Raw genomic sequence first — 16,199 nt, forward strand, 5'->3', positions numbered from 1 at the left:
GGCCAACGCCGTGGGTCACTTCTTCAAAGACCACAGCAAGACTCCACGCACGCGCTACATCGGCACCGTCAAGTCCAACTTTGGCCACCTGGAGTCGGCCGCTGGGGCCGTGGGCATGATCAAGGTGTTGCTGATGATGAGGCACTCAGTCATTGTCCCCTCCCTCCACTTCTCCACCGACAATCCCAACCCCCGCATCGACTTTGAGGCCTTGCAGCTGCAGGTCCCCACTGAAGTGAGTTTTGGTGACTGCTGGTTTGTTTTTTGTTGTTGTTTTTTGGGTTTTTGTGTGTGTGTGTGTGGGTGTGTGTGTTTTGTTTTTTGTTGTTGTTGTTTATTGGGGGGAGGGGAGGGAGGAGGGAGGGTGCGTGCCGGTGGGGGTGGTGGATAACAGGAGATGTCGAGGTTCTTGGAAAGGATGAGGCTATTGTAACTGATGTAGATTAGCAAGGACAGACTGGAAGAATGGGACATTGCCTAAAAATCCTTGAATAAAAAACACGTTTTGAGTTCTGAAACGTTTTTGAGGGATAAGATACTATTTTTGGTCAGCTGATTTACTTGTTGGTGTTGTTGTTGTTGTTATATATATATATATATATATATATATATATATATATATAGAGAGAGAGAGAGAGAGAGAGAGAGAGAGAGAGAGAGAGAGAGATCTTGAATCTTACATGCGTGAATCTGTCTGTCCATGAAGTTGTCAGTTACTAAAGGCGGCTGTTGTGTGCGATGTTCAGGTGATAGAATGGCCCACCAAGAACAAAGTGGCCTGCGCCAGCTGCTTCGGCTTCGGAGGGACCAACAGCCACGCGGTGATGATGGAATACACCAAGCCCTCCACCTCCACCACCACCATCACCACCACCACGGGCGCTGAGGACACGCCGCGGAAGACACCCAGCATCGTATGCTTCTCGGCCAGCTCGGACAAGTCTCTGCAAGGCAGCGTGCAGGACTTCCTGCATCACCCCCAACTCGATGAGCTGGACCTGCACGATGTCTCCTTCACGTCCACGGTGCGGCGGGACCACTACACCATGAGGATGGCCAAGGTCGTGGACGACATGCCCGAGCTCGTGCGGAGTCTGCAGGGCCATCTCAACTCGGGGGCCAAGGGGTCCAACGCTCTGCGCAAGCCGCGGGTGGTGTTCGTCTTCTGCGGCATGGGCACCAACTGGAAGGGCATGTGCCTGGAGATGATGTCCGAGTGGCCCCTCTTCCTGCACAAACTGGAGGAGGTGGACCGGCTGCTCTCCCGCCACGTGCCGTGGTCGCTGCTGGACCGACTGCAGGAGGAAACTCACGTGGACGACCCTGAGTTCTCGCCCATTGCCATCTTTGCCTGCCAGGTGGCGCTGGCCTGCGTGTGGCAGAGCGTGGGCGTGCAGCCGCAGTGCATTGTGGGTCAGTCGGTGGGAGAGGTTGCGGCCGCTCACGTTGCCGGGTGTCTGACCTTGGAAGATGCGGTCAAGGTCATCTACTATCGCACGCACTTTCTGGCCAGCGTGACCGGCGGCAAGATGATAATCGTGCGGAACGTGGAGGAGGAGGAGGTGAGTATCTGATGATGATGATGATGTTGATGATGATGATGATGATGATATGGATACATATCTAGCGTAGATCTTTGGTCAAAGACCAAACTCTAACGGCTTAACAAACACGGAGTCATTCGCACAAGAGGCTGCCTATATGGGTAGAGCCGACTGACGGCTGCCATTGGGCGCTCATCATTCGTTTCCTGTGTCATTCAATCAGGTTTCAGTCACGCGTACATTCGCACACTCTCCCGGACATGTGACATTTTTACGTGTATGACCATTTTGTTTATTTACCCCGCCACGTAGGCAGACATATTTTCGCTTTCGGGTGCCTGCATGCTGGGTGTGTTCTTGTTTCCATCATCCACCAAACGCTGACATGGACAACGGAATCTTTTAAGTCTATATTTGATCTTCGGCGTGCGAAAACTCATGAAGGGGGTTAAGGCACTAACAGGTCTGCACATATGTTGACCTGGGAGATCGGAAAAATGTCCACCCTTAAATTAACCCATCAGGTGCGACGGTGATCAAACTCGGGAAACTCGGACGAGAACCCAGCGCTCTGGCCATCTGAAACCCTTCCTTGCCTTGAAGTTAAGGAACACAGTGCTAAGACACCGAAACTTTCACGCTTCCCAAGAATGATTCATAAACAGGCAAACATACTTTCACACGAGCACACATACGAATACACAAACTTTATTGTCTATACTTTGGTACAGAGATTTTTTTTTATCTTTGGCAGCAGCACGTGTCCAACATAAAACAACTGTACAACAAACAAATGAAATGAATGAAAAATATGAAGATAATTTGAATGGCACCAAAATAGAAGCAGCTATATACAAATATACATATCATTGAAATTCTCGTGCCCCCTTTATTTCAGTCAACCAAGCCGCATTGCACATCTTCTCTTCCCATGACACTCTCTCTCTCTCTCTCTCTCTCTCTCTCTCTCTCTCTCTCTCACACACACACACACACACACACACACACAGAGAGAGTATGCAACTACTAAGATACATAGTTCATTTAAAGATCACAGAAACACACGCGGGCATGCATAAACCTGTACATGCATATCTTACATTCACAATATGGCCCCTGTGTGTGTGTGTGTGTGTGTGTGTGTGTGTGTGTGTGTGTGTGTGTGTGTGTTTCTGTGTCATTCTCTTTTCTCTGTCTGTTTATTTGTTTGTCTGTCTGCCTCACTCTCTAATGATGATAATAATGATAATGATAATAATGATAATGATAGTTACCACTACTGCTACTGCTGCTGCTGCTACTACTACTATTCCTGCTGCTGCTGATGCTGCTACTTGTACTGCCTTCACCACTGCTGTGATCACAGGTATTGCTGCTCTTCCGGTGGTGTGCAGTTGAAGGGTAGCGGCATGGTTAAGACGCTCAGCTGTCAATACAGAGTGTCCGTGAGGGTGTAGGTTCGAATCCCGCTCTCGCCCTTTCTCCCAAGTTTGACTGGAAAATCAAACAGAGCATCTAGTCTTTCGGACGAGACGATAAACCGAGGTCCCGTGTGCAGCACGCACTTGGCGCGCTGAAAAAGAACCCATGGCAACGAGAGTGTTGTCCGCTGGCAAAACTATGTGATAGGTTCATAAATCGACGGGCGCAATAGCCGAGTGGTTAAAGCGTTGGACTGTCAATCTGAGGGTCCCGGGTTCGAATCACGGTGACGGCGCCTGGTGGGTAAAGGGTGGAAATTTTTACGATCTCCCAGGTCAACACATGTGCAGACCTGCTAGTGCCTGAACCCCCTTCGTGTGTATATGCAAGCAGAAGATCAAATACGCACGTTACAAATCCTGTAATCCATGTCAGCGTTCGGTGGGTTATGGAAACAAGAACATACCCAGCATGCACAAACAAGAAAACGAAGAATGGCTGCCTACATGGCGGGGTAAAAACGGTCAGACACGTAAAAGCCCACTCGTGTGCATACGAGTGAACGCAGAAGAAGAAGTTCATAAATATATAAGAATGCACTCAAAGCCTGACTGAGTGTGCTGGGTTATGCTGCTGGTCAGGTATCTGCCTAGCAGATGTGGTGTAGTGTATATGGATTTGTCGGAACGCAGTGACGCCTCCTTGTGAAACTGTGCAGGTGAAGGGGCTGCTGAAGGACTATGAGGGACAGGCCAGCATTGCGCTGCACTACAGTCCTCGCTCCTGTGCCATCAGCGGAGACGCCGACGCTGTCACTGCCATCAGGAAGTCACTCGTGTCTCGCGGCAGCCAACAACAGGTAGGTATCAGGACTGCGGTGACTGACCTAGATAGGCGTGACCATCATACAATTATTATTATTATTTTTTATTTTATTTTTTTTGTTTTACCTTTGAAGCGTGGTTATCATAACAGTACACTTTCTGTTCAGCTGGAGAAGCCTTCCACACACCGTTCACCCCTTTTCTCCCACCCTCCTTATCCACTCTCCTCCCCGACACACACACACACACACACACACACACACACACACACACATACCACACACACAGAGGCACACTCACACACACACACACACACACACACACACACACACACACACACACACACACACTTCCGACAACGGTGCCATCGCGGATGGATGCTAATCTCAATGGTTTGGGCACAAACAATGTGCTGTCCTGATGAACAGCTGAGCTCGAGTTTCCGTTCTGAAAATTACCCAGCTGCTGGCCGAAGACCACTTTGCCTTACAAGAATGTGCACACTGGCCCCAAGTTATATAGCCTTTCATGCCATGCTCTCACGGTGATTCAGTTTCCACATCCATCCACTCCTGCGCTTGGGGTAAGTCTTGTCAAAGTCTTCAGTGTCGGCGGATTCATGGGGGACTGCCGTTGGAGGGACATGGAGGTCTCCACTCTGGGGGAGATGCTCACTCAGTCTGGCTTCATGACTAAGATATTAATGTCGTCAGTTTGGAGCTTTGTTGGTGGTGTCCTTAATTTAAATCAGAACAGGCATTACCGAACAGCACCTGAAGTGACTCAGCAGCAGTACAGGGTCTTTTATGGTGTGTGACCTCTTGGCGACCTAAATCGATGGTTCCCCTGTCGACTGCCGGCACTGGGACTGCGACAGACGAACCCGGATGTGATAGTGTATAGGGGAATCGGAATGTCTTTATGGTTAAACCCACTAAAGCAAACACTCCACACAGATGCTGTAAGAACAATAATAATTACGTGAAAGAACGAAAGATTCTTGACAGCACATGAAGATCTCCTGGCTTGCAAAATAATGATATTCTGAACCAGCGCCAAATGAATGAATTGAGCATGGAAATCTAAGTTCAACTTACTGTCAAAAATTCTCATCAAAATACTTGAATTCGTCGACTCGTTCAGTTATCCCTTTGCCATTGAAAGTCCTGAGATGATGTTTCAATTTTTGTCTCAGAGAATGAGTCACCGTTTTTTTCTTTCTCTGTTTCTTTTTTCTCTCGGTATTTAGTGAAAGGAGAGAGAGAATTGCTTGAACCTCCAAATTTCCTGAAAATGCATTTTATCGGAATGGAGAAGATTCGCGTATACCCCGAATATCAGCAGTGTTTTGTGCACATAGTATCAGTATCAGTAGCCACTGATTGGCCGCAAGAGGGGTGGGAAAAGATCTCTGATGCCAGGAACGTGGCATCTAGCGTGTTGCTCAGTCTGTTGTATTTGGAAAAGCCCACAGAGAAATTTGCGTAGTGTTGGTTTGGAAATGATGCCAATATTCGTTTGATTTGCAAAGTATCGTGCTCTACCTTTCATGCTAGACTTACGGCTGCTCCCTCTCTCTACTTTTATTTCTTTGAGGGGATCGATGGTGTTATGGCCTTGTACCTGTTCTTTTTGGTATTCTTTGACTTTTCTGAGAATTCCGCTTTTCCTATATGTAGGCCGCTCGTTGCTGCGTTACCAGCAAGTCTGTCAGCTCGCTCATTTCACTTAACACCTGTATGTCCCAGGCAGTATGAGCATGTAAGTTTTTGAATCCTAAAGTGGTGCATTGCCTCATGCCACTCTGGGCTTACCATTCCACTTTCACTTTTTTGTGTGAGGTTCATTGCATTCATTCCTGCTCCAATTGCCGATTCTGAAGAATTTCTTTGACAGCCGTTCTGCTTTTGTCATTCTGCCACCTAAGCACGATCTTGTCCCACCTCTTTTGCCGCGCCTGTTTTGGGGTTTGGGGGATCTGAATTTAGTCTCGTGCAATGCAGTTGATCCCCGAGATGCACGCGAGACAGAGTTTTGTTTGTATCCACAGAAAGGTGTTCTATGTGCTGAGGAAAAATATTCGGTGACCCTGACAGAGCTTCTTATCAGGGAAGGGCAATGGATGTCCACGTGTGTGGAGTCCGTCAGCCTGGTGTCGCCCTAAGGCCAGACTGCATGCATTTAGTGACTGTTTAACCCAACAGCCATTTACCCCCTTGGTACTGTATGAAAGCTCTGGGATTGGGGATTCCAGTCAGGTTGTCTCCTCTTAGACAGTGAAGGGGTGTATCTGGGTATCATTACGTAGAAGGTCGTATTTTGCTGACAACTACAGCTCCATATGTGATGTTTTGAACCCTCTCAATAAATCACTAATAATTCAATAATTAAACAATAACGCGATGACAAATTATCAGTCAAATACACAGAAAAATCACTTATCTTTGTTCTTGAACTTGTAGACTGTCACACTGACCGGCGTGATCAAAAGTAAATAAAGCGTAAATGAACAACAACGTGTGGAGACAGCCAGTAAAAGAGAAGTGATCTAAATTGTACTGAAATGCAAGACGTAAGAAGATGATTGATACGGAGAGATATTTTTTAAATTACTTCTACTAACAGAACTTGTGCACCAGAAGGCGATAAATATGGTAAAGAATGCATGAAAAAAATTATCAAAAAATAACATTCAAACAAAAACAGCAAACAAGCGAGGAATATAGTCATCATTCTCCAATTCATCATGTAAGAATGGGTCTTAGGTGTTTTGGGAGAGAGAGACAGAGAGAGAGAGAGAGAGAGAGAGAGAGAGAGAGAGACAGACAGACAGAGAGAGAGAGAGAGAGAGAGAGAAGGAGTGCCGTGCTGAGAGAGAGAGAGAGAGAGAGAGAGAGAAGGAGTCTGTCGTGCTGAGAGAGAGAGAGAGAGAGAGAGAGAGAGAGAGAGAGAGAGAGAGAAGGAGTCTGTCGTGCTGAGAGAGAGAGAGAGAGAGAGAGAGATTCGCGCGTATCAGCAACACTATATGATGGGCAGGTGCAAGTGCTGGATCTTCCGGTGCCAGTGGCCTATCATAGCCATCACGTGTCCCCCTGCAAACAGCCACTGGCCCAGGCTCTGAACGACATTGACCCTTGTGAACCCACCATCGACATGGTGTCCACCGTGAGCGGCGAGCTCCTGACCGAACCTCCGGACAGTCAATACTGGGTGGACAACATGCGCCAGCCTGTGCTGTTCCACCAGGCCGTCAGCCAGGCTGTAGAGGCCAAGATGAAGAACGTGGTGGTGGAGATCGGGCCCAAGGCGGTGCTCAGAGCACACCTGGCGGACATCTTCCCTAAGGATGAGCTACAGTGCCTGCCGTCCATGGTGAAGCCACCAGAGTACCGGCTGTTTCTCACCAGCCTGGCCACGCTGTACGAGCTAGGAGCTGATGTGGACTGGAGCCAGGTCCCCACTCGGGGCCAGAACGTGACCCCCATTCCACGTTACTCCTTCAACCGACAGAAGGCTCTGGGGCTGTCTGAAGCTGGGGTCACCATCCTGTCTGGCACGTCCTCCAAGTACAGAAAACATGCCTATGTCTTCCCCATTGAGAACGAGTTCCGTCTGATAGCTATGGTCAGTCCTCACGGTCAGACCTCGCTCTATGACCACGTGGTATCGGGTGTGATTGTTGTGCCTGGAGCTTTCTACGTGGAGGTGGGGCTCGGAATTGCTGCTCATCTTAGCACTGCAAAACTGAAATGGGCCGTCAGTGTCAGCTTTGAACAACCACTGGTCATTCAAAGGGACTCTGTCTTCAAAATTGACGTGGAGTTTACCAAGGGACTCTCTGATACAGAGAAAACCAAAGCACCCATCAAACTAATCAAGGATGGCAAGGTCCTTGCCACTCTCCGCCTGACGTCACTGGGTCCTGACAATGCTGCAGCATCTCCTACCTTGAACCTGGCACACATCCAGGGGCGATGCAGAACGCGTGTGAGCAAGGAGCAGATTTACACCTCACTTGCTCGCTTTGGGTTCCAGTACGGAGAGGCGTTCTCCTTGATCACAACGGCGCTCAAAAGTGACACTGAGTGTCTGGCAACCATGAGACTGCCTGCGTTTCTCAAGGACGAGTTGGTAGGCGTCTACATTCATCCCAGCATTTTGGACAGCATGCTGCAGTCTGCTGTCATCCTCATGTCTGACCAGAACGAAGTCAACGACCTTCTGCCTCGCTCTGTTCAGTGGTTCGTCGTTCACCGACAGGTGGAGGATGTCATGCTCATACACACGAAGCTGAAGCAAGCAGGACGCAAGGAAACCATTTATGACGTGTCACTGATGACGACAGATGGCATCGTCATCGCTGAGCTGGAGGGTCTTGTGATTCGATCCATTTCGGAGGGTCGTATTGGTGTGGACGACATGTACGTCTGTGACTGGAAACACGTCGTCGACTTTCCCACAATGCACACCCAGATCGCGAAGGAGGGTGAAGACATCATGTTCTTCACTGACAGGGTTCCCAGGATCCATCTTCCAGACTGGATGAAGAACACCAAGGCATTAGAACGTAAGGAAGATGCGGAGGTGGAAGATGAAGAGAGCAAAGATCACATCAGTGAGAAAAATGAGACCCTTGAGACCAAGTCCTCCAAGGAGATTGTTTTTGAATACAATTTATCAGACAGAATGCATGGCCATCTCTCTGAAGGCATGAAGGAAGCAATCAAAGGCAGGAAAGACATTCCAGCCATAGCCTTTCTCTGCTTGAATCCACTCGAGGACTCGGATGATTCTGAAACGCTGCAGGCAAAAATATCGGACTTGTGCTTCCTCATCCGTAGTGTGCTGATGCAGGCAGCAGAGCAGGGTCACACAGCTCCAGTGTATGTCTGCACCAGCAAGGCATGGCCATCGCCAACAGCTTCCAAGCACGTGGTCAACCCACTCATGACGGCCCTATGGGGCATGACCCGCTGCGCGCTGCGGGAACAGCTATACCCCAACCTCATCACAGTGGACGTGCAAGTGCCTGACGGCCAGCTGTCACTGAGCTTCCTGCAAAGAGCGCTCGCCATCGTGGGCAAAGAAAAAGCTCTGCAGGACTTCCCTGAATTACTGATCACTCCTTCCGCTGTCTACGTCAACCAGCTGGTACAAGTGGAGTCGGAAACGCTGGTGCCAACCTACAGAAAACTGCATGCTGACACTGACAAAAGCGCACTCCTTCTGTGTGAAGATTCCTCCATGATCTCCAAACCTTTTGCCATTTTCCATGAAAACACTATCAACGGAAAAATTACCAAAAACGTCAAGAATAGGAAAGTGGAAATGGAGATGGTCAAAATAAAGACAGAAGCTTTTGCCCTGCACCATCCAGAACTGTTCTCAATGTCTGTGCACTACAGAGAAATGGCTGACAGTTTAAGCGGATGCAAGGAGCGAGGCTGTCCCATCTTCTCTCTGGAGGTTGTCGGACACTGTCCACAAGACCCTGAAGGAAAAACGGTCAGTTTCTACCCTGTGGCTGTGAGCACTCAGGTGGCCGTGCCCCGCTTCGCCACAGTGAAGGTGGAGAACTTGCCAGGCTACCAGGTCGGCGACCTGACCAAGCTGGTGGTACTGTGGGTATTGCAGCAACAGGTCCAGACGTCTCGTGTCACCATCCTAACCTCCAGTCGCACCCAGCATTTCTCGGGCCTGCTGAAGGGCATGCTGGCCAGTCGCAAAATGGAGAAGAAGACGGCTGTGGTGAACGTGGTTGACGTGGAGGAGCTTGGCGATGCTGACATGCTGCAAGATACGGTGGTGTCCCTTGTCTATCTGGATGGGAATGTGGTTGCCAGCCTGGCCAAGGCTTGGGAAGGCGGCAAAAGGTTTGTCACCTATGATGGCATGCTGAGCAATGAGGGCCGTTCCTCCTTGTCCTACTTCCTGCCTGGTATTGAACTGCAGGTGCTGTACACAGGACAGCTGTTCCACCCCTATCACCTGCAAACCCATTTGCCTGCCATGCGTAAGTGGATGAAGAGACTGAACGGCAACACCACAAAAGTCATGGACGCACTTCACAATGGCTTCCCAGCAAGTGTGCCCCCTGGCATTCTTCTCCCTGCGAGCACCTTGAAACCTGAGCCCGGCAAAATGCCAGAGCTCCCTCCGGGGATCACGCTGGATATGATTCCGCCTGAGATGATGCCAGCAGGCATGATGATGCCACCCAGTGATTTGCCGCTGGGTCTTCCTCCTGGAATGATGCCTGCTGAAATGTTGAAGTCAGGTGGAATGCCTTCACTGATGGGGCCACCTGATGGGATGATGGGACCACCCGGAATGATGGGGCCACCTGGAATGATGGGGCCACCCGGAATGATGGGGCCACCTGGAATGATGGGACCACCCGGAATGATGGGGCCACCTGGAATGATGGGGCCACCCGGAATGATGGGGCCACCTGGAATGATGGGGCCACCCGGAATGATGGGACCACCTGGAATGATGGGGCCACCCGGAATGATGGGGCCACCCGGAATGATGGGACCACCTGGAATGATGGGGCCACCCGGAATGATGGGGCCACCAGAAGGAATGCCACCCGAAATGATGTCTGCAGGCACTGGTCCTGGAGGTCCTCCGATGGGGTTCCATGGTGACATGAACAGACGACAGTGGGCATCAGCACTGACTGTGCTCCAGCCCCGCACCATGAAAAAGCGACCACAACAGGCTGCAGACCTGAACCAGTTGCTCCACGCTGACAAAATGGACACAGAGAGTGTAATGGTCCATGCCACTTGTGGTGAACTGTTCAGGACTGACTCTGTCTATCTTGTCATTGGAGGTCTCACAGGACTAGGCTGGGTCATGGTAAAATATCTGGCACAGCAAGGGGCAGGCTACATCGCCATTGTCAACAGGAGATCACCATCTGCAGAACAGACCAGCAAGATTGACCAGCTGATGGAAGACAATGACTGCCGTATCAACGCCTTTCAAGCTGACGTTACGTCCTACGACTCTGTGGAGTCACTGTTCAGAAACGTAGAAATGACCTTTGACGGTGCTTACATCAAGGGAGTGTTTTACGGCGCAGCAGTCATTGATGATGCCATAATGTTGAACATGGACTCCGTCAAGTTCAACAAAGTCTTGTCTCCCAAAGTGAAGGGGGTCTGGAACTTCCATTTGCTGACAAAGGATCTCAAGCTGGACTACTTTGTCATGCACTCCTCTATTACGTCTATCGTGGGTAATGCCGGCCAGACACACTACGGGGCTGGCAATGCCTTCATGGATGGTCTTGCTCACTACAGACAGGCTTTGGGTCTGGCTGCTCAGAGCATCAACTGGGGTGCTCTGGATCTGGGAATCCTGGACACAAACAGTGCTGCCAAGCACATGCTTGAAGCCCAAGGATTCATTCTTCTGACGGAAGGAGACATTTGGGAGATATTGACACCCCTTCTGATGCTTGACTGGCCTCAGATCACACCTTCCAAATTTGACAAGGAGAAAATGGCTGCTGGAATTCAGCGAGATATGCTGGTGTACCTGGAGAAACGTCTGCAGACCCTGATGCCTCACGGTATAGCCAGTGCTCGCATTGATAACCAGATCCTGCAGAATGTACAGAACGCACGCCACATGGAGCCTGAAAGGAGGAAAGAAGTATACGAGACGTATCTGATCGCTCTGGCCAGTCAGGTGCTCAGCGTAGATCAGTCCATGGTTACAGTAGACGCCAATCTCATCGAACTGGGCATGGACTCCATCCTGGCTATGACCATGATCAGTCAGATTGCCAGTCAGACTCAGGTCCGCCTGCCTGCCATTCTCTTTGTCAGTGGTGAGCCAAGCCCACAATCAATTGCTCAAGCTATTAGTGATGCTATTGATGGGAAGCTAGAGGTCACTGAAGACGGAGACAAGCTCAAGATTGAGGAGATTGATGACGAGCTGGAAGATGACAAAAGTTCACCAGTATCTCCGATAGAAGCTCACCAGCTGAACTGGTACAAGAAAACAACTCGCAAGCAGAACATGCATTGGACAGTGGACATCCCCATCTCTCCACAGCATGCCAACCTGAAGTCTGTGCGTGCTGCCATAATAACCGTGCTTGCCAAGCACCCTATCACACGCTCTGTTTTCAATGAATGTCACAACAAGATCAAGTTCCGACGTGCCATCCTCAATCCAGATGACATCTTGGATCTACGTGTGCTGGACGAACAGTCGAACGGGTCCAATGACAAGCTGAAAGAGATGTCGGAAGAAACGTTCGATACAGAGAGGATGGGGCCCATCCGTTTCATCTACACCGAGAAGCATGGTTCCATGCTGCGTCTTGTGCTGCACAAGGTGTGCTTTGACCTCGTCTCCACTGCCGCACTGGTGCAGGACCTGATTGACAGCCTGGACAGGACCTACATACCTGAGGAATCAGCTGCCTTGAGCACCGTCATGGAAAAAAGTGACGAGCTGAAGTGTCTCAGCCAAGAGCTGGAAAGTTTGTACAAAGAAAAGTCAGAGAAAATCTTCCGTTTCTGGGAACAACTTGCCTACAAGAATTATGGCAAGACGTCTTTTGGGCGAGAAGACGCCAAGACTCAGTCCGGCACAGATGTCAATGGAATGGTGTCTCTGACTTTGAAACCAGCTTTTGCGCGCAGACTGAAGCAGTTCATCCACCAGCACAAAATCTGTCTGTTGAGCATGGCAGTGTCCTGTCAACAACTTGTGCTGCACGCGCTGACTGGCAAGAAGACAATAGCCGTCATCTTTCCTCTTGACCTCCGTCTCTGCCTGCAGCAGCTGACGGAGATGGGCAACTACTGCAACGACCTTCCCCTGGTTGCCGAGTTCACCTCGCCTTACAAGACGCTGGAGGAGTTCGTCGTGTCCAACACACAGACCATCCAGTCCTTCATTGACCACGGCACACTGCCCTTCAACATGTTCAACGCCATGTCTGATCGCCTCCTCTCTCTCTTCACTGAAACCCCGCACAGCGTCAGCATCGAGAAGACAGCGGGCAGCGGAAAGCAGAAGAACAGCGTTGTCATGTTGCCCAACAACTCCGAGACTCACTTCGGTGTTCAGCACGATCTGCCACGCGATCTCGTGCAGATGACGCTCACCTACAACAGTTCCGCCCTCAACAGACACAATGCGTTTTTGCTGCTCAAGACTCTGCGCCGTCTGATGTACAAGATGGTTTACAAGCCGTCTCTCCCTGTTGCCTGTGCTCAGACTCAGTGCAGAAAGCTGAAGAAACAACTCCAGAAACAAGCGGCTGTCTGAAACGATCAACTGGCATTGAACACATCATTCTGTTGTCCAGAGGCGGCTTAGAGAAATTTTACTAATCAGCTGACTGGAGGAAACATCAGCTTGAAATTATCACTTTGAATAAAACTATAACGTTGGACTTGGTGAGCAGTCGTCGTGGCGAGCGGTCACGATTTTTCTGCTCTCTCAAGCCGAGTGCGACTGGACTTAGCCCAGTTCCCTGCATGAACACATTAGTGTCTTTTCTTTTGGTTGTTTCGGGTATCCTGCCTCTTCCACGTCGTCTGTCTTTCACCAGTGTTCCTGTTTCGCTGTTTTTGTTTTTGTAATTCGTTTGTTTTTTATGTGTGTGGTCTACTTTTCTGATTGTTGGTGTCACTGTTGTTGTTTTTGTTTTTTTGTTGTTGTTTTTTTCTCTCTTCCATCGTTGATTTCTGACTGGGAGGGGGTTTATTTTTATAACTGTCCCCTCTGTACCATTGGAAAAGACATTGAAAATTCACATTTTCAACGCAAAGTGTATCACAAAGAACAAAAGCTGGTTAAATCATCTGATTCGATTTTTTTTCTCATTGAATTCAAAACATATTTCTTGAAATGATAATGTTTCATAACAATAATTAAGTGCTACTGACACTACTGAAAATAAGGATTCATGAAAAAAAAGTTATAAAAGGGAAAGAAAAAAAGAAAGAAAGAGAGCTAGGCCTCAGAAGTTGACTGAATCTATGTTAGTAAATGTAAACAAAAAAATCAAAAAAAAAATCACACACACACACACACACACACACACTGTACGCAAACACCTTTCACATGTTCACCTTTGTATCTTTTATTTGTATCATTATTGCTAAATACTTGTGTTTATTTCACGGACTGGCCGAATGAGTATGATGAAAAAAATGTGGACAATGCGCATTGTATAATGTCAAGTATGATATACACTTTCATGTGGTATACGACGAGTCGTCCTGGGGACGATGTGGCGATCGTCCTTGACTAGAACTTTATCAAAAGAATATTGTCTGATACAGGATTTTTTTTACTGAGTTTGGAAATCCCAATGATAAGAGGAAGGGTCATGCCAACATATCTGACTTGAACTGCAGGTTATGTATATTCAGAATTAGCGTGAATCATTGGAACACAGTTGTAAATAATAATTTCGTGAAACTTTAAAAACTGATTTGGAAGCGTATGCATATGTCATATTTCAAAAAGATATTTTTGACTCACTTGTTTAAGCAATGTAAGTATGTGTGTGTGGTAAACTTTAACATTGTCATTTTCTCAGGAAAAACTTTGTCTGCCAATACCAAATTCATATTAAACATGTTGAGAAAAACATCTTCACAGTAATATCAATAAGGCGTTGAAAGTCTTCCAGATAAAACTGTATTTCCGGATCATTAAGGGTTTATTTCGTTGAAGATCCGATTCCAAAATTCACAATTTGTTTTCATTTGAAGACGGTCTAACCTCGTTTTTCTTGCTCGCAATTAAAAGAAAAGAAAAGAAATACAAATTATGGACACAATCCATACAGTGACACTAAGATACTAACGACACCATCGACGTGTTTACTGCATATGACTGTTTTAGTGTGGATACTGAATTAACTAGACTGAACATGAAAGAGGAATTGAATGGACCGTGTTGCAGTTTCTGTAAGACTTTTCAACACGCAGATCTGGAGAAAACGGCCACATTTTGCGATGTGCATGAGGCGATGGCAACGTTTCTTTTACTGTGGATATTAAAGAATTTCTTAAATAATCGAGATATACGAAAATAAATTGATTTAACGGCGTTATCACCTCGAATGCCGTAGTCGATTTATGACACATATAAAAACAAGACAACAACAACATAAGTTTAACTCACTCAGTACGGCCAGTCCTCTCTTCTCCTCTACACAGACCCCTCGGATGTCCAGTGCGTGTCTCAATGACCCAACATTTAGCTTCCGTCGTCAGAATTGTGGTATTCTTTGTCAACATTCACGTCTTCAGTATAAGAGCCTTCCGCTTGCAATATTTTGATGATGGAAATTGGGGTGAAACGCTGTTAACATCGTCTCTTTCGCCGTTCGTATGGAGAGAGTTAAATATTAGTTATTGAGCGTCATTGGTAGGTGCACTTTAGCGCTGTGAGTATGTCTACTATTTCTCGAACTGAATAAGTTTGGTTTGAACCTGCTTACATACTTTTTTTTTCGAAGCTTTATATTATTAAATGCAGAACACACTTTAACATTTGTTTTTTCAACTGGATAAAGTGTGTATCACAAGTGAGTCTTGAAGGCCTGGTCTTTCTTGTTTTTATTTTAGATGTAGTGATAATAAAATAGCAATTCAAGTTTCCAGGTATCATTATACTCCACGAGAAATGCGCATTTGCCGCAACCGTAATTGGATTGTAATTGGAGATGAGCTTCATTTGTCAAAGTATGTCAGAATTTTGGAATGTTCAAAGTTTTATGGCTTTAGAAACCAGTTTATTTGATAAGTGCATTTTCATTTTGGTAATATATTCATAGCAGGGTATTGAGTGTATTAAAATTCACAAAGATTTTTTTTTAAATGGTTGGGTGCCGTATTCTTTTCTTTATTGCAGATTTCATGAGTTGCAATGTGTAACAATATGTTACATGTGCTTCAGGGGCATTTTAAAGGTGGGTTTTTTTTCGAACTTTTTATTAAAACGTAAACGAGTTTGCTTCGTTGACTTAATTTTTCTTGCGAATCTTCACGCATGTATGTATGTATGTATGTGTGTGTGTGCGTCTGTGTGTGTGTGTGTGTGTGTGTGTGTGTGTGTGTGTGTGTGCGTCTGTGTGTGTGTGTGTGTGTGTGTGTGTGTGTGACGTTAACGAGACGTGGATTTCGGGGAGACCAAACAGCCGCAAACAATAACACTCCGAGATTTTTCTTCAATGTGTCATCCATATTTGGTGCTGACTGACAAGGAAAATTGTTTCAGTTAAAGTTCAACACACACACACACACACACACACACACTCTCTCTCTCTCTCTCTCTCTCTCTCTCGCACACACACACACACACTCTCTCTCTCTCTCTCTCTCTCTCTCTCACACACACACACACAGACAACCGAACA

At 47.5% G+C, this 16,199-nt stretch overlaps 1 protein-coding gene across 1 annotated transcript in view; it reads left to right on the top strand.

Moving 5' to 3' along the window:
- Positions 1-13,090, top strand: part of LOC143295156 (phenolphthiocerol/phthiocerol polyketide synthase subunit C-like) — a 25,984-nt gene extending 12,894 nt beyond the window's left edge. Inside the window, 4 exon segments of the mRNA XM_076606731.1 lie at positions 1-235; positions 747-1,562; positions 3,685-3,825; positions 6,893-13,090. The exon segment at positions 1-235 is cut by the window's left edge and continues 31 nt beyond it. Coding sequence (XP_076462846.1) covers positions 1-235; positions 747-1,562; positions 3,685-3,825; positions 6,893-13,090 — 7,390 coding nt within the window.
- The last annotated feature ends 3,109 nt before the right edge of the window (positions 13,091-16,199 follow it).

Source organism: Babylonia areolata, chromosome 20 (assembly GCF_041734735.1).
Source record: "Babylonia areolata isolate BAREFJ2019XMU chromosome 20, ASM4173473v1, whole genome shotgun sequence".
In the NCBI taxonomy this organism is placed as follows: domain Eukaryota; kingdom Metazoa; phylum Mollusca; class Gastropoda; order Neogastropoda; family Buccinidae; genus Babylonia; species Babylonia areolata.